This window comes from Pelobates fuscus, chromosome 1 (genome assembly GCF_036172605.1).
Source record: "Pelobates fuscus isolate aPelFus1 chromosome 1, aPelFus1.pri, whole genome shotgun sequence".
In the NCBI taxonomy this organism is placed as follows: Eukaryota; Metazoa; Chordata; class Amphibia; order Anura; family Pelobatidae; genus Pelobates; species Pelobates fuscus.
In genome coordinates this window covers 255,723,843-255,747,955 of record NC_086317.1, presented here as the reverse complement: position 1 = coordinate 255,747,955, position 24,113 = coordinate 255,723,843, and the positions used below count along the sequence as shown (strand labels likewise).

The 24,113-nt window shown below is 43.8% G+C and overlaps 1 protein-coding gene across 2 annotated transcripts in view; it reads right to left on the bottom strand.

The window, feature by feature from the left end:
- ULK2 (unc-51 like autophagy activating kinase 2) overlaps positions 1 to 7,067 on the bottom strand; it is a 224,109-nt gene extending 217,042 nt beyond the window's left edge. The window contains exon 1 of one of the 2 annotated variants that reach the window (XM_063456616.1): positions 5,595 to 7,067. In XM_063456616.1, coding sequence (XP_063312686.1) covers positions 5,595 to 5,750 — 156 coding nt within the window. In that variant the 5' untranslated portion in view covers positions 5,751 to 7,067. The remainder of the gene's footprint in view (positions 1 to 5,594) is intronic. The other variant, XM_063456614.1, reaches the window with a different exon arrangement.
- Positions 7,068 to 24,113: the final 17,046 nt, after the last annotated feature.

The following is a 24,113-nucleotide window of genomic DNA, read 5'->3' as shown; positions in this document are numbered from 1 at the left end:
GAGCACACGTTTGCAGGCAAATACTCTCCCTTGCGCCAACATGTTGGCGTCACAGAATCAGCATCAAGGAGACATCTGTTACACCACAACAACAACAACTAAGAAGGAAGTGGCATATTTTTAAACATACCGGTATATTTAAAAATGTATACAGTTGCTAGCAAGTCTGCAAGCACAATGGATAAATAAAAAGTTTTGTACTTTTTTTATCAAGTCATATTTACCAAGACAGATACAGCTCAATGAGGAAACTTGCATATGTACATAACTGCAACAGTGCACTACTACAACTACTGTCAAAGGAGGCATACAAATAAAAATACAAGAAATAATGTTTGCCTCCTACTATTACAGCTTTACTATCAAGCAAACCAGGCCGGTAAATAATTTCAAGAATGTCTACTGTTTGCAAAACATGCTTGGGACATCCTTTAATTAAAGTATGCATGCCATTCTAAAGTTTTAAAACCAGCTATTAGTTGTATTAGAATTTTGTTTTAAAATCAAATTTAGTTTAAATGGGGCCAGAAGGCTGAGCTTGCAAATCCACTGATACGCATTCCTATGCTCATGATTTGTTATAAATTGACAGCTGACATCCTAAGCATCTTCTCACATGATGTGCAAAAACATCCTATGGGTATACTGTAAGTATGAATGTAAGACATTGTGTAGGATTCCTCGACACCTCCTTAAAGGACCACTCTAGGCACCCAGACCACTTCAGCTTAATGAGGTGGTCTGGGTGCCAGGTCCTTCTAGGGTTAACCCATTTTTTCATAAACATAGCAGTTTCAGAGAAACTGCTATGTTTATGAATGGGTTAAGCCTTCCCCCTATGTCCTCTAGTGGCTGTCTCATTGACAGCCGCTAGAGGCGCTTGCGTGCTTCTCACTGTGATTTTCACAGTGAGAGCACGCCAGCGTCCATAGGAAAGCATTATGAATGCTTTCCTATGTGACCGGCTGAATGCGCGCGCAGCTCTTGCCGTGCGTGCGCATTCAGCTGACTGGGAGGAGAAGAGGAGGATCGGAGGAGGAGAGCAGGAGGAGATCTCTCCGCCCAGCGCTGGAAAAAGGTAAGTTTTAACCCTTTTCCCCTTTCCAGAGCCGGGCGGGAGGGGGTCCCTGAGGGTGGGGGCACCCTCAGGGCACTCTAGTGCCAGGAAAACGAGTATGCTTTCCTGGCACTAGAGTGGTCCTTTAAAAGGAAAAAAAAAACCTGAATTATCATGTTTGTAAAAGACAATGATGAAAAACACATTGATGCTACTTATGGACAACAGATAGATGCTCCATAAGTAGTAGTTTTTGAGAAGATTAAGGTAAGTATACTATATATTTATTTATTTTCATGTTTAAAAATGTGTGCAAACATATCACATATATATATATTTGCTAATAATGTGCAGAACACTATTTGACAGGTCTAAGCGAAGAGTTCGCTTTGTCGTCATTCAACATCTAAATAAAAAAACAATATATCAAGACAAAAAAGGTTTAAGGGTAGGGGAGTAGGGGGGGATAGATTTTGGACAGTCTGGTGGTAGAGCACAAATTATTCACATCTCTACTCTACTTGTGTGATTTATATTTGTACCGTAACTGTTACCCTTGATAGCGAGTGGCAAAATGTCCCTTTACATACTTCCTTACAATCTGAAATTTAGTCTACGTGTTCACATGAAAAACCATGCTGTGCAGAGATCGATACTAAAGCGGGAAATATTTTAGATATTTTGAATCCCAGTTCATTGATGTTGTTCATTTTTTTACATCAATATATTTATTCCATTCCTCCTACAAGACCAACTTGTAATAGCCAAGGAATGACTGCCCAGTGCCTAGTGGGTTTAAAATCTACATTCTGAAATCTGATTGTTTTAGAAGTAGGAAGTCCCATCTTATAACCATAGAATTTTTTCTGGTCAACCAGCTATAATATCCTTACCACTAATGATGTGAGTGTAAACAGGGCCGCCATCAGGGGGTGACAACCATAACGGTTGTCACGGGCCCGGCGGCCCTGGGGGGCCCGAACTGCTCTGGCAGTCCTGGGCCCCACTTTCCCTCTCTGCACACATAGATAGTGAATATCGCTATCTATGTGTGCAGCCGCGGGCCCCCGGCTCCCTGTTACCGCAGAGGGGGCCCACGCAGCACACAGCCTCTTCTCTTCTCTCTTGTAATAACTCTCGCGAGACCCGGTTGCCATGGCAACGCTCCGCGGGTCTCGCGAGAATTATTGGAGGAGAGAAGAGTAGAAGTTGTGTGATGGGCCCCCTCTGCGGTAACAGGGAGCCGGGGGGCCCCCCACCGGACCACCAGGGATGGAATCTCCCCCCTCCCTGGGCAAAGCTAAGCAGGGAGGGGGGAGAAACATGTAATTAAATTAAAAAAAAAAAATATGTAAAAAATTTCCCCCCGTCCTCTGAGTCCCACCGGATGGCCATGCACTTAGGGCCACCCGGAGCGCTTGTATCAGCAGGGGCCCGGTCGGGCGCTCTTTCCCTTTAACACCGCGACCGGGCCCCTTGCTTTCCGGCAGCCGGCTGGGAGGAAGTGACAGCCGCAAGTCACTTCCTCCCATAAAGAGAGGAGCTGCATGGAAGGTGGCAGGAGGAGTCGCGAGGGACAGTGTGGTGCCATCATCCTCAGGCACCACACTGGACCCCAGGTAGGAAACTGGAGGGTGGGTTTAAAAATGTACATTTTACATGTGTGTCAGTATGTCTGTGTGTCAATATATCTGTGTGTGTGTCAGTATGTCTGTGTGTCAATATATCCGTGTGTCAGTATGTCTGTCTGTGTGTCAGTATGTCTGTTTGTCTGTGTGTCAATATATCTGTGTGTGTCAGTAGGTCTGTCTGTGTGTCAATATATTTGTGTGTGTGTCAGTATGTCTGTCAGTGCATGTGCATGCATGTGTCAGTCTCTGTATGTGTCTGTGTGTCTGTCAGTATATCAGTCTGTGTGTGTCAGTATATGTGCCTGTATGTGTGTCAGTATTTCTCAGTGTATATGGGTGTCAGTGTGTGTCAGTATCTCGGTCAGTGTATGTGCCTGTGTGTGGGTGTCAGTATTTCTGTCAGTGTATGTGTGTCAGTATGTTGATCAGTGTGTGTGTCAGTATGTCTGTATATGTGCCTGTGTGTCAGTATGTCTGTATATGAGCCTGTGTGTGTCTGTCTGTACGTCTACCAGTGTATGTGTCTGTGTGTGTCAATATATGTATCTGTGTGTCAGTATGTAGTCAGTGTATGTATCTGTGTATCTGCTTGTGTGTCAGAGTATGTACCTGTGCATCTGAGCCGCAACTTTATATACAAATGCACCCCTCCATTCAAACTTCAACACTACATACAAGCACACTCCTACATTCAAAAACAAACACTACACATAAATGCACACTTGCATTCAAACTCCAGTACCACATACAAACACATTCACACAAACATACTTCATACAAACACATGCTTACATTCAAACACACAAAACAGTGCTAAATACAACCCTGCAAGCATGGGAAATTGGTAGAGCCCCAGCTGTCAAAGCATTGTTGGAGTTGCACGACAGATGGGGTTCTACCTTTAGTCCAATCTTGCAATTGGGTGTCCCAATAAAATTCATTCTATTTTAGTGCCGCCACTGCATTGGGATGGATGCCGTGATTGCATACCAGGGAGCGAGGGGCGGCAGGGCCCAGGGGGCCCAAGCAAACGCTTGCCCAGGGTCCAGTCGTTATTAAAGACGGCCCTGCACACACACACACTGCATACACTGACACAACACACACACTGTATACACTGACACAACACACACACTGCATACACTGACACAACACACACTGCATACACTAACACAACACACTCTGCATACACTGACACAACACACACTCTGCAAACACTGACACAACACACACTCTGCAAACACTGACACAACACACACTGCATACACGAATACAACACACACTGTATACACTAATACAATACACACACTGCATTCACTAATACAACATGCACTCTGCATACACTACACACTAACACACGCACTGCATCCACTATACTAACACACACTCTGCATCCGCTACACACTAACACACTCTCTGCATCTGCTACACACTAACACACCCTCTGCATTCACTACACATTAACACACTCTGCATTCACTACACTAACACACACTCTGCATCCGCTACACACTAACACACCCTCTGCATTCACTACACATTAACACACTCTGCATTCGCTACACTAACACACACTCTGCATCCGCTACACACTAACACACCCTCTGCATTCACTACACATTAACACACTCTGCATTCGCTACACTAACACACACTCTGCATCCGCTACACACTAACACACTCTCTGCATTCACTGCACTAACACACACTACATTCATTACACTGACACACTCTGCATTCATTACACACTAACACACACTCTGCATTCACTAAACTATGCACACACTCTGCATTCACTCAACTATGCACACACTCTGGATTCACTATACTGACACACACTCTGCATTAACTGTACACACAGCATCCACTACACAAACATCCTGTATTCATAGTACACACACTACATCCACCATAAATTGAAACACTCTGCATTCACTATACACAGATACTGCGTCTAATACACACACTACATCCACTACAGACACTGCATCCACTAAACACATTCATATAGTACATACAAACACTACATCCACTACAAAAACACACACTACATCACTGTACACACACTGCATCCGCTACACAAACACACACTCTGCATTCACTGCACAAACACACAAACACTACATCCATTACACACATTCTAATTTACTTCCACCATACACACCACATTCAGTCCTGCATCATTGTCAGCGGACTAGGTAGGGCGTGGGCGGGCCCGGGAGGGGGGTTGGGGGGGGCAGACCTTGTGCTTTGTCAGGGGCCCGAACATTTCTGATGGCAGCCCCAACATTTCTGATGGCATCCTACACAAGCTGCTTCTAAGCTCTCAATCACTGAAGATGACACCACTTATTTTATGTATCCAAAAGTCATCAATAGTCTTAAAATAAGTAATATTGCATGCCTCTAATGTATACCTATACATATTATGGCCATTCCGCATATGAATTTCTTATAAAGCAATGATGCATAAATCCAATGTACATTCCAACGTAGCCATGTACAAAGCCAATTTTATACAGGAAGCACGTGGAACATTATTTATCACTTGAAAACATCTGCATACTGAAAAGGACATGAAGATGTTTAATGGTATGAGCTTAGGGATCAATATCCGGATTGCTACTTATATACTGGAAAAGATGACTTCTAAATACACGTTGTCAAGGAAGAAGATAAATGCATGCCTAGAGCAGTACACATAAGCTAGGTGTAAGATCAAGCATGAATAACATTCAAAATTGTTGAACAAAATGGGGAATTTCTTCGCGTAAATGAAATATGAAAACTAAAAGAAAAACAAATGAAATATTGTATAATGTTTGTTTCTAAAGAAAACATTGTGCTAGGCCTAGAAGCTAATCCTTATTATCCATACTGAAGGAACAGCATGTACAGATTTTTACCTTCCTGTGGCGCCCTTTGAAGACCATGGCAAATGCCCCATGTCCAATAAGATCCTTTCTAGCGTACTCAAAATCTCCCACCACATCCATCTTCTTGGATAAGCATTCAGAGCACCAACACACAGTTTCTCCCCTGTCCCTGCCACAACCTGACATTCTGCAGATGTTCTTTTTTAAACATGTAAATGTCTCCAAGCAAGGATGGTGCAACCATGATGTTATCTTGAGTTCAAATAGGACGTCCTGACTGCTGTGGCATATCCAGAGGTAACTGCGGCTACCATGCAGAATTAGGGGTATCGGTTGAGCCCTGACTTCAATGGCAAGAAATACCCTAAAACCAAATCAAAGTCTCAAAAATTATTGGTCAGGAAGAGAGGTGAATTGTCTGGATACTTTTATATTTGGATCTGGACAACTTCACTCTCACCGACCATGAACCACATTCCACCAATTTTCAAAAAGTTAATCTTTGCTACATATTTAATGTCCAAAATCTTGTATTAGAAGTGTAGCCAGAACGTGTTGATGTTGCCTCACACAGTAAAGCCAGCCAAGTTTATGGGTTATTCTTGTTTTTTATTGACAATATTGTTATGCAATAGTATTAGCAGGAAAATGTTGCATCAATTTATATTGTTGGTGTTTCTCTTAACTCATGGCAGATTCAGAAAGGTACACAGGATTTCACACTAATGTCTGTATGTACCATCAATAAACCATTTTACCTTGATGCCTATTCACTTGAGTAAAGGCATCCAATGCCAGGCATGAGGTTGCTAAGTGTGAGCACCACTGATGTGCTCCTCCTCCTCCCCAGGGGGATAGGATGATTGTAGGGGAGCTTATTTTAATGTGACCCTCTTAGAGGGGGGGTAGCTCCAGAATTCAGCAGCCAGGTACAGGGTCCATAGACAATAGCAGCCCTGCAGTGTGTTCTTCGGATAGCTGGCTGTGGGAGCAGGTGCCAGGAGGCTGCAAGTCTTCACAGCACCTTGTTCCTTTGTGTCTTGCCTGGTGAACAACGTTGCTTGTGATTACAATACTGAAAATCATAGAAGAGACAATAAAAATGGAGAGATGAGTAAAGTTAAAATAAACAGTTCCTTCCTCTTGTTTATGAGGCACGGGGTGGACACCGGGTGAACCCAAAGGAGAGATGGCAAAGTTTTAATCCGAACGAACAAAGGAGACCGTGAAGGGAGTTGGTTGGACGCCTTGTAAACACACACACGCTCTGTATGTGTGCCTCACCCCCTCTCCGGCAGCCTCAGAACGCTCACTAACGTCAAGAGCTCTGCGACAGTGCTTATATAGGACGCCTCGCACACTCAGAGAACGCCTCCCTGCGCTCCCGTCAAATAGTCCGCCAGCAGTTAACGTTGTGGCCAGGGCGGATCGTAAATCAGGGCACAGCGGGCCGCCGCAGGCGATCACCGGTACGTTTTCAAAGGTAGTGTGGAGTACCGGAAATGATTTCCCGAGGTTTGGATGCCTGACCTATATATATTAACGTTGCCTCGAGTGGCATGGACTTGAATGAATCCAGGCGGAGTAATCCCTCTGAGCTGTACGGTTGTTTCATTCCGTGTGACCTCACTTCCGCCCAGAGTCAGACAAGGACAGAAGCTCAGTTCAGCCTATGAGCAGAGGCTGGAGCTAGCACACAGGCAGTTGCTATGGGCAATGCTAATGTTGGTTAAAGCTTCCCAGCTTATAAAACAGCCTATCACAGTTACAGAAACTCACATGATGGAGCATGTAGGGTTTGGCTCATGTGCATCATGTAAGGTGCATTTGCCATTTTAAAGTGCATGTGGAGCAGTTGGCACATTTTAGTAACCTGTACATGATAAACTGGTATTCATTTTGGCTGTTTACATTACCATGTTGTTCTGTGTCAATAAAATACATTTAAGAATACATTTAGTGTCAAAGCATAATCATGTAGGTATGCAGTTAAAAATCCTGTCAAATTTTTTGAATGGCGCAATAAGATAGATACATTGAGATTTCTCTAGTTTTCAAGTATGTCTTGGGTTCACAAAATATTGCATTGTTACATTACGGTACATTAAAATACAAAAACAATATTAATACACAATATATACAAAATGTAACATAGAACAGGGAGGAAATATATAATCAACCATGACAGGTGCATTCTGTTTTGAGGTATGTAGAGAGGGATCTCTTAAAGGACTTAAGGCTTGTGGAAGATTTTAAAGTGTGCGGAAGGTCGTTCCATAATTGCGGTGCTCTGTAGGAGAAGGAGGATCGGGCTGCTTTCTTTTTGCACTGCAGTATTGTGATGTAATTCCAGTAAAATACAAGTTTAGCAGGCTAAGATTGCCACAAGGCATATGTATGTATATGTGTTAGTTAATTACACGTAGCTAAGATACTGTTATCACTGTACTGACCAGGTGCAGGAATGTAAGAACTGGAATTACGCGTCCCTCTCCTTTGTATCAGATGAGCCACGTGGTTAGACCGGATGGATGAGTTTAGACTCTATTTATTAAATAGGTTAAGGGTATGTGTGGGTGTAGTTAATTGTGGGAGGAGCTACAGTGCTATATAAGGAATGTACTCTATGTATTCAGTACTCAGACTTTGCTGTATTTTGGTGACGCTAGTCCCTCTGAGTCCCGATCGGTGATCCAATAAAGAATCTCTTCCTTCCTGAAGAAACCTGTGTCCATCTCTCTGTGCTTGGCTTCCGTCAGTTTCTCCGGTATCATTTGGTGCATTGGCCGGGAAGCTCATCGTTCAACGGTAGCTGAGAGGCAGAGGCGTGAGACGGTCTATCTTTGCCCACGTTCTCTACGGCTGCACCCCTGAACTTCTGCGTGGACCTCCCTTCGTCTCGGCGCCACTGGTCTGTTGTCCAGGAGATCATCGGCCTCTACGTGAGAAGTGCTGGGGTGTCCCCGTCGATGAGTGTGAACTCAGGTTCAGGAACGAGGAGGTAAGACAACTGCTGTTTTAGACGGCAGGACCCACTAGGGGTATACCGATTGTGCGGTAGGCCCAAAGGGGTTTTGAATCTGTGTATCTGCCCCCTCTGTCGGAGGGAAGGAGCGAAGGCGCACCGCTCGATCGAACGCTCTTTAGTCAGACCGTTTGATTTGGTTAGTCAGGCGGGGTCCTGGTGTAAATAGCCCTAGCCGGACACCGGTGTCTTGTCTAGACTAGCGTTCTAGGGTGTATATTACGTTCGCTAGGTCGGAGGGACCGGGAGACTAAGCGGCGCCTGTGTAAATTCGGTTCGCTAGTTCTCATCCTATCTGGGCTAAGTGGGAAGGCGTGTAAATTTGGAACCCACTAGACTTTTGATAGTGCGACTAAGAGGCGCCTGTGTAAATTCGGTTCTCTAGCTCGCTATATATGTGGTGATTGGGCAGTGTGGCTAACCAAAACGGGTGTATATAGTTTTAGGTAGTCCATTCAAGGTACTGGCCAATAGTTTAGTTGGGAATTGTAAATGTGTTAACGATTGTTTTAGTAAAGTGTATATCTTGTTAGATAGCGCGAGCTCAGCCGTCTAGCGAGAGTGTTAATAGTGTGTTGCTGTATTATAGTGCACGGTACCATAACCCTGTATATTTACTGACATTATATAATAAGTACTAATCATTGTCGTCCATTGCATGTTTAACACCATAACCACTAATAATTGTATTGTGACCTTAACTTGTGCTTTGACCTATGCTAACCGTACTGTAACCGCTATTTGTAAAAGACGATGTTACTGGGGTGTGTTATAGACGGGTAATTCGTATATAGAGAATTATAGTGTGGGTGACTGTATAGTTACGCCAAAGGGCATAATATTGATTATATAGTGACTGGTGTAACAGCTGTGTGTGTACGGGAATTCCCTGAGTGTTTATTGTTATTGTGTACGTTTCACTTGGTAACCGTACCACGTGGTGCTGTTGCCAGAGGAAACGGGTGTGACTGTTGAATAGTACGCGTGTATAGTATTCGTTGTCGACGACGTTCCATTGTTAAGTATGGGTGCGTCGCAGTCAACGATTCCGGATCCCTTAGGATGTATGGTTAAGAATTTTAAAAAGGGATTCAAAGTTTGTGATTTTGGGGTAAAGATGTCTCCTGTACGTTTGGTCACTTTGTGTACTAGGGAGTGGCCTACTTTGGTTGCGGCATGGCCGCCACGTGGCAGTTTGGATCCAACTCTGGTACAGCGCTTACACGTGGCTGTATCGGGTAGGCCTGAACTTTACGGCCAGTTTCCTTATATTGACTGTTGGAGACAGGCCGTAAATGACTCGCCAAAATGGCTCCAGACATGCCACGAGGAGCAGTGTCGCCTCATGGTAGCTAGGACTTGCTCGTCCACTAGGACTGGTGTTAGGCCCATTTTGGACACGCCCCCTGAGTCCGAGATCCCTTTGCCGCCCCCTTACTTTCCGTTAAGAAGAAGTGACGCAAACGCAGGAAGTCCTGCACCCCTCCCCTCATTACCCTCATCCACTTCCGCTTCCTCCTCCAGTACAGGATCCACCCCCCCTCGTACTAAATCTCCCCTTCCGGAACCAGAATCCACCCCCATTAGAAACGAATATCCTGATTTGGCGCCACTTCAGACTTCCGGTCAAGCTTCATCTAGCTCGGCTCGAAGTGTTTTATTTACGACCTTTTCCCAAAACCGACATCCCCACATCCCCATACCCTATCTCTCCCCGACCGGAACCCATGACTGACGCCTCTCTACGTAGCCCCATCCAAACCCGACAGTTGACTGATGCCCAACAATTAAAGCACTATCAGATGCCTCTTCGTCTGAATCCCGGGTCAGCTTATATCGATGCCGCAGGTCAAATGGCACACGCTGACCCAGTCTTCGTATATGTCCCATTTACCACAACCGATCTTTTAAACTGGAAGAAGTGCTGAAAAACCGGTTCTTAAAAGTCGACTCTGTACATTGGGAGGCCACGTAGTAAAACACCAATTCCTTTATATGCCTGAATGTCCAGTCCAATTGCTGGGACGTGATATGCTATCAAAATTACAAGCGCAGATTACGTTCCTACCAAATGGAACAACATCCTTAAAGTTTAATGGACCTTCAGGTATTATGACTTTATCCGTACCAAAGGAAGAAGAGTGGCGACTTTATACAGTGTTGACTAGCCAAAACCCTAGGAGTGATGAGACATTGTTTAACATACCAGGAGTTTGGGCAGAGAACAACCCACCAGGACTGGCCCGCAATATTCCACCAATAAAAATTGAACTGAAACATGGGGTTTATCCAGTGAGCCTAAGACAATATCACATTCCGCAGAAGGCTAAGAAGAACATCCAATCCTATCTGGATAAGTTCATACGGTATGGTATCCTAAAATTCTGTACTTCCCCCTGGAACACCCCATTGCTGCCTGTTCAAAAGCCCGGTACAGATGAGTATCGACCTGTACAGGACTTAAGAGCAGTCAATGATGCGGTTGTTAGCATACATCCAGTTGTACCCAATCCATATAACCTGCTTGCTTTAATTCCGGGCGGGGCTACTTACTTCACAGTCTTAGATCTCAAAGATGCCTTCTTTTGCCTCCGAATTGCCGCAGAAAGCCAATGTATTTTCGCTTTCCAATGGGAGAACGCTGTAACGGGCTCAAAACGCCAAATGACTTGGACAAGACTGCCCCAAGGGTTTAAAAATTCACCTACCCTATTTGGTTCAGCTCTAAGTCAAGATCTACTGGATTTCGAGTCTATCCCAGGAGAATGTGTATTGTTACAATATGTAGATGACTTGTTGATAGCAGCAGTTACAAAAGAAAAATGTCAGCAAGCAACGCACGATCTACTACATATTCTCTGGAAGGCAGGATACAAGGTGTCCAGGAAGAAGGCTCAGTTGTGTTTGCCAACTGTCAAGTATCTGGGATTCCATATCTCTGAAGGTCAAAGGATTATGGGGCCAGAGAGAAAAGAAGCTGTCTGCCAAATACCAATACCCAAGAATAGAAGACAAGTGCGAGAATTCTTGGGGGCAGCAGGCTTCTGTAGGATATGGATTCCCAGCTATGCGATACTGGCAAAACCTCTGTACGCAGCCATCAAAGGTACAGAGCACGACCCCTTCTTATGGACCCAAGAACAGCAAACGGCATTTGAAGATGTGAAGAAGGCTTTGATGAGTGCCCCAGCATTAGGTCTACCTGATCACACACGACCATTCTACTTATATGTACACGAGCAAAGAAGAATGGCTGTGGGAGTATTGACACAGTACTTGGGATCATGGCAAAGACCTGTTGCCTACATGTCTAAGCAACTGGATGCAGTGGCCAGCGGACTTCCACCTTGTCTAAGAGCCGTAGCTGCAGCTGCCCTGCTAGTAGCTGAAGCCGATAAACTCACTCTGGGTCAAGAACTTTATGTACGAGTCCCACATGCAGTACAGACGTTGTTGGATTACAAAGGAAATCATTGGTTTAGTAACAGCCGTATGACCAAGTATCAAGCAATGTTGTGTGAAAACCCAAGAGTGCATTTAGAGACTGTAAACACCTTAAATCCAGCTACCCTTTTGCCGCAACCTACTGAAAGTCAACATGATTGTTTGGAAGTAATGGATGAAGTATTTTCAAGTAGACCAGATCTTCGTGATTTTCCCATCCAGAACCCCGATGTTCAATATTACACCGACGGCAGTAGTTATGTGAAAGAAGGGATCCGCTATGCAGGATATGCAGTGACAACAATAGACAAGGTGATAGAAGCTCGGCCACTGGCGAAAGGAACATCAGCACAAAAGGCAGAATTAATAGCACTAACACGAGCGTTACAATTGGCTGAAGGTTTAAGAGTAAATATCTATACGGACTCTAAGTATGCGTTTTTAACCACTCATGCCCACGGAGCTTTGTATAAAGAAAGAGGACTACTGAATTCAGAAGGCAAAGAAATCAAGTACGCAGCTGAAATCCTACAACTATTGGAAGCAGTGTGGGAGCCGAAAGAAGTCGGTATCATACATTGTCGAGCGCATCTGAGAGGAGATGGTGATGTAACCAAGGGAAATCGGATGGCAGATAGTGCAGCTAAGCGTGCTGCTGAATCAGGAAGACAGGAGTATGTGGGGCATATAGCTGCTCTTATACCAACTCCACTGTCCCAATGGACTCCAGTTTATACAGCTCAAGAAGAGGAGTGGTTAAAGACTGAACCGGGAAAGTATTTGGAGAACAAGTGGTATCAGCTAGAAGATGGAAGAATAGTCATACCAGCATCACTAGCGGTAGAAATTGTCCAAAATTATCACAACGGGACACATTCTGGGAGAGACAGTACTGAAGAATCTCTCAGGAAACATTTCTACATACCAAGATTGTCCAACTTGACTCAGGCCATTGTACGCAGATGTGTAACGTGTGCTAAGAATAATGCAAGACAAGGACCAGTAAAGCCACCAGGAGTCCAGTTTATGGGGGGACTCCCCATGTCCGATCTACAAATAGACTTTACAGTAATGCCTAAATCGGGTGGACATCGTTACCTGTTGGTAATTGTGTGCACCTATTCAGGCTGGGTAGAAGCATGTCCTACTCGTACAGAGAAAGCAGGAGAAGTTGTAAGGTTCCTGCTACGAGAAATAATACCCCGATATGGACTACCCTGTTCTATAGGATCGGACAATGGTCCAGCTTTTGTTCATCAGTGCCTACAACAACTGACTCATATGCTTGGTATAAAGTGGAGGCTTCATACTGCATATAGACCCCAGAGTTCTGGTAAGGTAGAGAGAATGAATAGAACTATAAAGAACCAGTTGGCTAAAATGTGTCAGGAAACCCAACTTAAGTGGAACGTTCTCTTACCCATAGCTTTATTGCGAATCCGCAGTACCCCTACCAGAAGGATGGGCCTCTCTCCTTTTGAAATCATGTATGGGCGACCACCTCCCGTACTTGGTAACTTAAGGGGGGACTTGAGTCAGTTGGGAGAAGGAATTACCCGGCAGCAGGTTGTAGAGTTGGGTAAGACTATGGAGGAGGTACAGAAATGGGTACAAGATAGATTACCTGTGAATATTTATCCCCCTGTTCATAGTTATCATCCAGGAGACCAAGTGTGGATTAAAGAGTGGAATAATGTACCGTTAGGGCCCAAGTGGAGAGGTCCTTATGTTGTTCTTTTGTCTACCCCTACAGCGATAAAAGTAGCCGAAGTAACTCCGTGGATACATCACTCCAGGGTTAAACCAGCAGCAGTCGATTCTTGGCAAATTACAGCAGATCCAGAGAATCCCTGCAAGATCCGGTTGAAACGCACTACTCAGTCGGAGTAACGAGGAATTATTGTGGATTACAAATTTTATTGTTACAGGTGTGAGTGAGAAGGCCATAATAAAGCCTGTCCGCTTACCAACACATAGTGTATAAGCCAGGAAAGTCTCGAAGGGACACCTGTGAAGACGAGCAGAACTCCATTCCCTGCAGCCCTCACATCCTGGAAGCTGAGGTTCCATCGCACGGACGAAGACTGAGGATGACGGCGAAAGATGTGCTTTTGATTGTGTTTATTTATATGTGTTTTTATATTCAGGAAGGTAGAGGTACCGACACTCCTAGCTGTGAGGTATGCATTAAGACTACGAGAACAGGTAACCATATTTCCCAAACCCTAATTTGGCATTCACAATACGAATGTAAAGGAGAGGTATCAAGATGTAGATACCTAAATATAGACTATAGTGTGTGCCATTTAGGAGTAGGAGAACCTAAGTGCTTCAGTCCAGAGTATCAACCTCGTACAATTTGGTTGACTCTCAGGAATGGAGATCCTCAGGGGACCCTAATTAATAAGACGGTGTTAGAATCCGTATATTCTTCGGGTGTTCTGCTATTTGATGCATGTAAGGCGATATCAAGTGGTAGAAAACCGTGGAATGTATGTGGGGATCTTAGATGGGAGAGGACGTATGGGTCTAACGATAAATACATTTGTCCCAGTAGCAAAAATAAATATGTGAGTCCTAGATGCCCAAATAAAGACTATAACTTTTGTCCATATTGGTCTTGTGTGGGGTGGGCGACTTGGGGACAGACAGTAGATAAAGACATGATAGTGACTAAGTTGCCGACTAGCCCTTATTGTAAGTCTATGGAATGCAACCCAGTCCATATACTTATTAATAACCCCGACAAGTTCCTAGATAAGTATGGAAATTTATTTGGGTTTCAGATATACGGGACGGGTTTAGATCCTGGGACATTATTGTTTATAGGAATAGAGACTGATACGGTATCCTCCCAGACTCATCAAGTATACCATTCCTTTTATGAAGAGATGAGTATAGATAATAAGATCCCCCATAACGCTAAAAACCTGTTCATTGACCTAGCTGAAAGTATTGCCGGTAGTCTTAATGTTACCAACTGCTATGTGTGTGGAGGTACTAACATGGGAGACCAATGGCCTTGGGAAGCAAAGGAGGTAATGTCCGGTTCTGAGGCAGTTGACCAACTAATATCTACACAAGCCGATTATCATTTGAGTGTTAGAGGTAAATCTGAGTGGAGATTAAAGACCTCCATCATAGGTTATGTTTGCATAGCAAGGAAAGGAATAATGTATAATACTTCTGTAGGAGAATTAACTTGTCTAGGGCAAAAAGCTTATGATGATGATACTAAAAATACAACTTGGTGGTCGGCTTCAAATGTCTCAGAACCATCTAACCCGTTTGCTAGATATGCCAGTTTAAAGGATGTGTGGTTTGATTTATCCATCACATCTACCTGGAGAGCCCCAGCAAATTTGTACTGGATCTGTGGTAAGAAAGCCTATTCGGAGTTGCCACAGGACTGGGAAGGGGCATGTGTGTTGGGTATGCTCAAACCATCCTTCTTCTTGTTACCGATTGAAACAGGTGAGACTTTAGGTGTTAAAGTGTATGATGTGAATCATAGGAAGAAAAGGGGACCCTTAGAGATAGGCACCTGGGAAGATAATGAATGGCCTCCCCAGCGTATCATAGATTATTATGGGCCAGCCACGTGGGCAGAAGATGGTACCTTTGGTTATAGAACCCCAATTTATATGCTCAACCGTATTATAAGATTACAGGCGGTGGTTGAGATTATTACTAATGAGACCTCACAAGCACTCAATCTTCTAGCGAAGCATAATACCAGGATGAGGACAGCAGTGTACCAAAATAGATTAGCCTTGGATTACCTTTTGGCAGTAGAGGGAGGTGTATGTGGGAAGTTTAACCTGAGCAATTGCTGTCTTCAAATAGATGACGAAGGGCAAGCAATAGCTGAGCTTACTAGCCATATGGTTAAACTAGTGCATGTGCCTACTCAGGTATGGAAAGGGTACAATCCAAGTAGTTGGTTTGGTAGCTGGTATGAGTGGTTTGGAGGGCTTAAGGCAGTGGTAGGTGGAGTCCTACTGATTTTACTGTTGTGTCTACTCCTACCGTGTCTTATACCCTTAGTAGTTAGGTCTGTGCAAAGCCTGATAGGAAGTATAGCAGAGAGGAAGGCTGCTGCACAGATAATGGCGATATATAAGTATAAGGCTCTAGATCAAGGAGAACCAATGCAGGAAGATGAGTGTTAAAAGATTCACATCATAAGATAAGTCTGGTCTGGTTCATGGTAACCTGAGGTATATGCAAACCAAGGTTAAGTGATGCCTCAAGTAATTGTGAAATATCAGAGGCATCAAAGGGGGGAATGTGATGTAATTCCAGTAAAATACAAGTTTAGCAGGCTAAGATTGCCACAAGGCATATGTATGTATATGTGTTAGTTAATTACACGTAGCTAAGATACTGTTATCACTGTACTGACCAGGTGCAGGAATGTAAGAACTGGAATTACGCGTCCCTCTCCTTTGTATCAGATGAGCCACGTGGTTAGACCGGATGGATGAGTTTAGACTCTATTTATTAAATAGGTTAAGGGTATGTGTGGGTGTAGTTAATTGTGGGAGGAGCTACAGTGCTATATAAGGAATGTACTCTATGTATTCAGTACTCAGACTTTGCTGTATTTTGGTGACGCTAGTCCCTCTGAGTCCCGATCGGTGATCCAATAAAGAATCTCTTCCTTCCTGAAGAAACCTGTGTCCATCTCTCTGTGCTTGGCTTCCGTCAGTTTCTCCGGTATCAGTATGCTAAATATCGTGCTAGTACTGGATCGGAGGTTATAAGAGGTGGGAACAGCCAAGGAGAGCATTCTGCTCAGGTAGGGTGGGAGCTTCCCAGAAAAGATGGATTTGTAAAATCATCCAATGGGGTCCCTGTTCAATACTAAGCGGGTCGTGTATTTTGGACAGAGACAGTGAGCTGATCCATGAGGCCGTTATCTTCTATTTTTGATCTAATTTCATATAGAGATGGCACCAAGGCGTCCAGAATTTTTTCTGAAAGACATGTGAGTCCTTCAATAGGTTTGGATAATAGAAAAGAAAAAAGGTACATAGATCGAATGACCTGTAAAAAAAACTCGCACCAATCACAGCACTACTTTTAACCCCTTAAGGACTGAGCCAATTGTACAAGTTGTGATCAAAACATAAACAAAACCTGGAATTTGCGCTATATGTGGTTCAGTCATAATTCACCTCTTTCGTATTAAGTGCACCCACACTTATAGATCTAATTTTGTTCAGGAGAAACAGGGCTTTCATTTCATATCAAATATTTATATATGAAACATAATTTAATATGAATAAAATCTAAAAAAGTATGAGAAATTAAGGAATTTTGTTATTTTTCAAGTTCTGCATGGCATTTGAACTGTGAATGTCATAATACTGTTGGATTTTACTGAACTAAAATCAGGGCCTGTGACCTATAGGCTAAGTAGGCGATCGCCTACTTAGTGGGGGCGCCAGCAGTGGCTTTACTGCTTGTCTGGCCGCCCCCCTGTCGAGTGGGATTGATTATATATAGCAGGCCGTGGCGGCCGCTGGCTGCATTAACGGCACTAGGGTGCACTTACTTTCTAGTTACCGTCTGTGTTACCGGGCGCTAGGGAGCACTTACTTGTAGACTAGCGCCCGGTAGAACGTCGGTCCGGCATTCACAACAGCCTGCTAAGTCAGGACCCCTCTCCCAGTCCAGCACTGCGGCAGCGCAAGGGCACGTCATTCACTTGCTCCCGCCCCTTGCCCTGTACGTGGGGACAAGGGGGCGGGAGAATAACAGGAATTGGGGCTTGGGAAGAAAGTGTTGGCCGCCAGGCGCAGTAAAGAAGACAGGAATGAAGAGCAAAGTGCAATGAAGGTAAGAGAGAATGCATAGTGTGTTTCATAGAATGTGTGTCGGTATGTTTCAGTCAGTATGTTGGTGTATGTCAGTCTGCTTGGGTCTGTTTTTGTATGTATGGGACTGTGTGTGTGTATGTATGGGTCTGTGTGTGTGTGTGTATGTATAGGTGTGTATTGGTCTCTGAGTGTCTGCATGGATCTGTGTGTGTGTATGGGTCAGTGTGTGTGTGCAGGGCCGCCACCAGAAATTTTGGGGCCCCTAACTGAGCTCAGGGTCTGGGCCCCTGGGGGCCCACCTCCAAAACCGCCCACAGAGACCGCCTCCAAATCCCGCCCACAGGAATACACACACAGACACAAACACATTCACTGATACAAAAGGACACAGATACACACACACACACACACACACTGATACATACTATCAGACACACATACTGATACGCATATAGGCATACATATTGACACACATACTGAGACATACACATATATACAGACACACAGGCGTACATAGTGACAGACACATACTAACATACATACAGACACACATTCATAATGACATACAGACACAGACACATTCATAATGACATACTGACATACACACATTCATACTGACATGGAGACATACATACACTGACATTCATACACACATAATGACATGCATACAGATAGACATACATGCATACATACAGACATACATTCATACAGACACTGACATCCATACATACACACATTCATAATGACATACAGATATACATTCCTACTGGCATGCATACATTCATACAGACAGACATACACACATTCATAATGACATGTAGACATACATACACTGACATTCATACACACATAATGACATGCATACAGATAGACATACATGCATACAGACATACAGATATACATACAGACATACATAGTTACATACATACATTCATACTGGCATACATACATTCATACATACACTGACATCAATACATACATACATTCATAATGACATGCAGACATACATACACTGACATTCATACACACATAATGACATGAAGACATACATACACTGACATTCATACACACATAATGACATGCATACAGATAGACATAAACACATTCATAATGACATGCAGACATACATACACTGACATTCATACACACATAATAACATGCAGACATACACACAGACAAACACAGACATACATACACACACAGACAGACACACAAACACACACACATACACACAGACAGACACACAGACAGACATACGCAGACAGACATACACAGACAGACAGACAGACAGGCAGACATACATACACACAGACAGACAGACATACACACAGACAGACATACAGACATACATACATACATACACACAGCTCATTTTCCAGCCACCCTCCTGTTTCTTACCTTGTCTTTGCAGGAGGGTGGCTGGCTGGGGCTGATGGGACTGGCAGTCGGCTGGCTCTCCCTCTTCATTGTCGGGCGAGCGCTCCTCCCGTGCGGAGTGAGCTGGGAGGAAGTGACCACTTCCTCCCAGCAGCACTTGTGCTGCGGCGGCATTTTTTTTTTTGAAGGGGCCCGGTCGCGCTATACCAAGGTGATCCTGATGAAAGTCCACAAGATGGACTGAAACGTTGATCTGTCTTAATCTACTGGAATAAAAGTTATATTTTAACGGAATCCGTGAGTGCCACCAACTATTTTTTCGATTTGGATATCTAAGCCCTGGTGTTGCACCCGGTTTGGCTATTGTGAAGCCTGAGTGCAAGGTATTACTCTATTGTTATATATATATATTTGTGTTAGGTGCTCATGATAGTACAGAGTAAAATATCATAATTAAATGTAGGATAGTAAAAAGGGCAAGTCGGTTGTGGTGTGCCGGAACCGATGATGAGGTAGGCCTGAGAAAGAAGAGGGCCTACCCAGGAAAAAGAAATAGAAAGAAAATAAATGTTAAAATGTGGTGTGGTGGGAGGGTCATTCAATGCTGACCTCGAACGGTAAGGAGCAAGGTAAGGGGTGTGCCTTAACCCCTTAAGGACCAAACTTCTGGAATAAAAGGGAATCAGGACGTGTCAGACATGTCATGTGTCCTTAAGGGGTTAAGTAGGCTAGGAGTGGATACCAAGCACCTCCCACAAATCCAGGCCAAATTGCCTTAATACTTGTGTTAGGTGCTCATGATAGTACAGAGTGAAATATCATAATTAAATGTAGGATAGTAAAAAGGGCAAGTCGGTTGTGATTTGCCGGAACCGACGATGAGGTAGGCCTGAGAAAGAAGAGGGCAAAATTAAGTAATCAAATTTATTACAGACAACCAATACAGATACATATATCAACCAGACATGTTTTTGAAAGCATCCCTTAATTCTTGTACTGGGTTCGGTATGTATCGTGAGTAAGCGGATGACTTCTAGCGCCCCAGTGTTTTTATAACATGAATTGGATTGTTGACACTGGAGTCTGTGGATGCTGCTCCTATGCGGAAGGAGTGCCCTGAGTAGTTAGCTGTATTGAGGCCCAGTTGAGTGAGCAAAGACCTGACGTAGGTCATGAAGGTTGTAGTGGTGAGTACCGAACCTTGTAATAGTAGTAATGGTTGTGATAGTAGTAAATTATGATGCTGTATGTATGCATCAAGAACCCTGACGGGGCATCACCTGTTGTGCGTGGGATAGTATGGAATGTTTACTGGTATGTGCTGACTGGTTTTGGAGTGAGGTAGAGTCAGGATGTAATGATCCATGTGTTTTGTTAAGTGGGAATAGAGGAGAATAGGAGTAGATTGTGTTGTGTTGGTTGTAGTGAACTCTCTAGGTCTTAGGAATCCATAGAAAGCTATGTATATTGCTGCTTTGATGACAGAATTTGTAGTGGTGTCAAAAGGTTTTAAATCAAGCAGGTTAGACAATGCTTTGAAGATATGGTTATCTATGGGTAGCCTCTGTGATGTACGTGTGGGTTCAGATTTCTGAATCCTCTGAGTATAGTCTTAATCTGGTGAGAGGCCATGAAACTAATGTTGTTTGGTTGTAAGATTAGCATATGGTGTTGAATGCCTGTGAGATAGAGTTTGATAGTGTTATATGACATTTTGAGTTTAAGGTGGCAAAAAGAAGCAAAACCCAAAAAAGATGTCATAACAAATGGTTGCATGATGTTATGTTCCAAAAGGAATAGTGTAAAAGCCCTGTCGTATGTTTTGTGTGTATTTTTTTTTATAGTGCCAATTGGGACAGTGTCCTGCTATGATGCATGATGGTGTCTAGTCCAGTATTAGTTGTTGAAATGTTGGAGTGGTGGTGGCTGTGGGCGCAGCTGACGATGTGCTTGATGAAATGCCTGAAATTTAAAACGAGACAAACTGTCAGCAGCTGTGTTGCATATACCTGGAACATGGAAACAATATAGAAAGAAATTATGACAAGCTGCCAACCAAGTGAGTTTCCTCAGAAATCTCATGATCGTAAGGGATTTGGAACGACCTTTGTTGATGATGTGACAGGTTGCCTGGTTGTCTGAGTAACAACGAACTGGCATATTTGCCCTTAAATGACCCCATGCTATGGCAGCCGCCACGATGGGATAGATCTCAAAGAGAGCTGAGGTAGTGGAAAAACCTTCCAAGTCCTGAACTGCTGTAGGCCAGCTGCCCCAAAGCCATTCGTTCCCAAAAATTGCTGCAAAACCTGTGGTAGATGCCGCATCTGACCAAATGGTAGGAGATGAGTCAGTCAATTGAGGGAGGAACATACTTTTACCATTCCAAGTGGTTAAAAATCTCTTCCACATGCGTAGGTCTGCCGTAGCTTGGGTATCTAAGGACAACCTGTGTGTGTTGTGTAGGAAGTGTGGAAAAAGATACAAGAGTCGTGATATGAAGGAGCGGCCTTGAGGTATGATACGCATGGCAAAATTTAGTGATCCCAGCGGGGACTGTAGCTCTTTGCGGTTGCAAGTACCGAGCTGAAGGTAGTGGTAGATGTAGGTAAAAATGTTCTCTATCTTGTCGTGTGGTAGGCTTGCTTGCATTGTGGTTGAGTCTAATTAAATCCCCAGGAAAGTGATAATCGTGTCTGGCCCCTTCGTTTTCTTAGGTGAGATTGGTACTAGGCATGTGCATGGAAAAAAATTTCGGTTTGGTTCGGCATTCCGAAATTCGGGATTTTCGCAATTCGGCAACTTCGGCAACTTCGGAACGTCAGCACTTCAGCACTTCGGAACGTCGACACTTCGGAAATTCTGCAACTTCGGCACTTCAGAATTTCGGCACCTCGGGACTTCTCTTGCAGCAGCCGCTTGGTAGATAACTCCCTAATTCCCACGGTATCAGGGAGTTATCTACCAAAAGTCTGAAAGACCTAAATTGGTCTTTCAGCCAAATTTACTAATACTAAGTAAAAATTACTTGGGCATGTCTAGTAAACAGTGAGCAGCCTGTGACTGCTCACTGTTTAAAAAAAAATAAAAAAATAGTGCCCCCACCCCTGAGCGGAGGGTGGGGGCCCTAAATACTAATAAGGGGGGACCTTTACTTAGTATCAGTAAATATGCCGGAAAGACCTTTTAGTAGATAGTTCCCTAATACCGTGGGAATTAGGGAGTTATCTACTTATTCATTCCTGTCATTACATTGACTGGCCAAGTAACTTACATTTTATATGAATGTATGTTACTTGATTGTTGTAAGTGTTGCAAATGCTTACAGCTGAATCCTAGCTATGTTTGTATACTTTTTATTTAAAATTGTTTACAATGTAACATTCTTCTTCTTTCACTGGGTAAGTATATTTGTACTTAGGCAATACTGTGCTTCGGAACTTCGGAACTTCGGCACTTTGACACTTCGGAACTTCGCCAACTTCGGAAATTTGGTAATTTCGGAACTTCGGGAATTCGGCACTTCAGCAATTCGGGACTTCGGCAATTCGGACATTCGGAAGTTCTCGAATGTCTGAATTGTCCGAAATTCGTCCGAATTCCTATTCGGACCGAAACAAATTGCACATGTCTAATTGGTACACCTAGTTGCTCAAATAGTTTGGTGGTAGCTTTGAGGCTACTAGGATGGGAAGTATTTTCCTCGACCAGTAAGAAATCGTCCAGGTTATTTAATACCGTAGGGCATCTGGCTATGTTCAATAGTAACCAGCACAAAGCTTCGGAAAATGTGTCGAAAGTAGCTGGGCAACTTTTGGACCCAAAAGTTAAACGGGAGAAAAAATAGTAGTTCCCGGCCCACTTGATGCCATGCAGGTGCCACAGTGTGGGGTGGATTGGCAGCAATTTAAAGGCATTAGTAATATCGGTCTTACTAAGCCAGGCTCCGACCCCTGCTTGTAAGATAGCTGTAATGGTGTGATCTATGGTGGTGTATTGCAGGGAGAATTCCTCTGAGGGTATGAGGGAGTTAAGACTGGGGTTGGCCGATGAGTGTGGTGCAGACAAGTCAATGATGAGTCTCTGTTTAAGGGAAGATTTCCCTGTGACAATACCAATGGGGTTAGTGCGCCATTCTATGAATGGAGGAGGTTTGAAAGGCCCCAATACGAAACCCTCAGCCACTTCTTGGGCTATGAGAGTGTCAACTGCTGTGGGGTTGTGTTGTGCGGATTGTAGATTAGGGCATTCCAGAGTCCCGGATGGTATGTGTAGAGAACCCGTGTGGAAGCCTTCTGTTAAACCAAAGATAAGAAAGTCCACCAAGTGTTTACACGGGTGATGTGACATAAAGGCAGTAAATACCGGCATATTAATGGACGTTAGGTAAGGCTTTGAGTACATTTTATTTGGACACATGGTTTTTGCATGTGCCCTAAAACATTTTAAACAGATATGCAATAATCTGCAACCGCTATAATTACAAGACCCAACATTGAAATTATTACATATCTGGGACTTGCCCAGAAACTTGATTGGGCGTCCCAGTTTGTCTCTTGACAATTTCTCTGGAACACCAGAGGAACTAGCTCCTTGCGTGGAGGAATGTTCGTCTGCCGTGTTGGGACAGAAATTTGTCGTATGGGCTGTAGAGGAGCAGTATGCACAAGCCGGTGTTCTTAGACCTGCAAAGTTTCTGCAAAATATGACGGTATCAATCCTTCCCCAGTTGGATCTAGTTCCATACTGGGAGAAGGCTCCAGACACTTTTGCAGAAAAAGACCTATGGTAATCATAAAAGGCTGAACCACCATATTTGTTGGCCAGGTCTACCAGCTTGTGCATATAAAGATCAAACTCCTCTCTTCTGTTGGGATA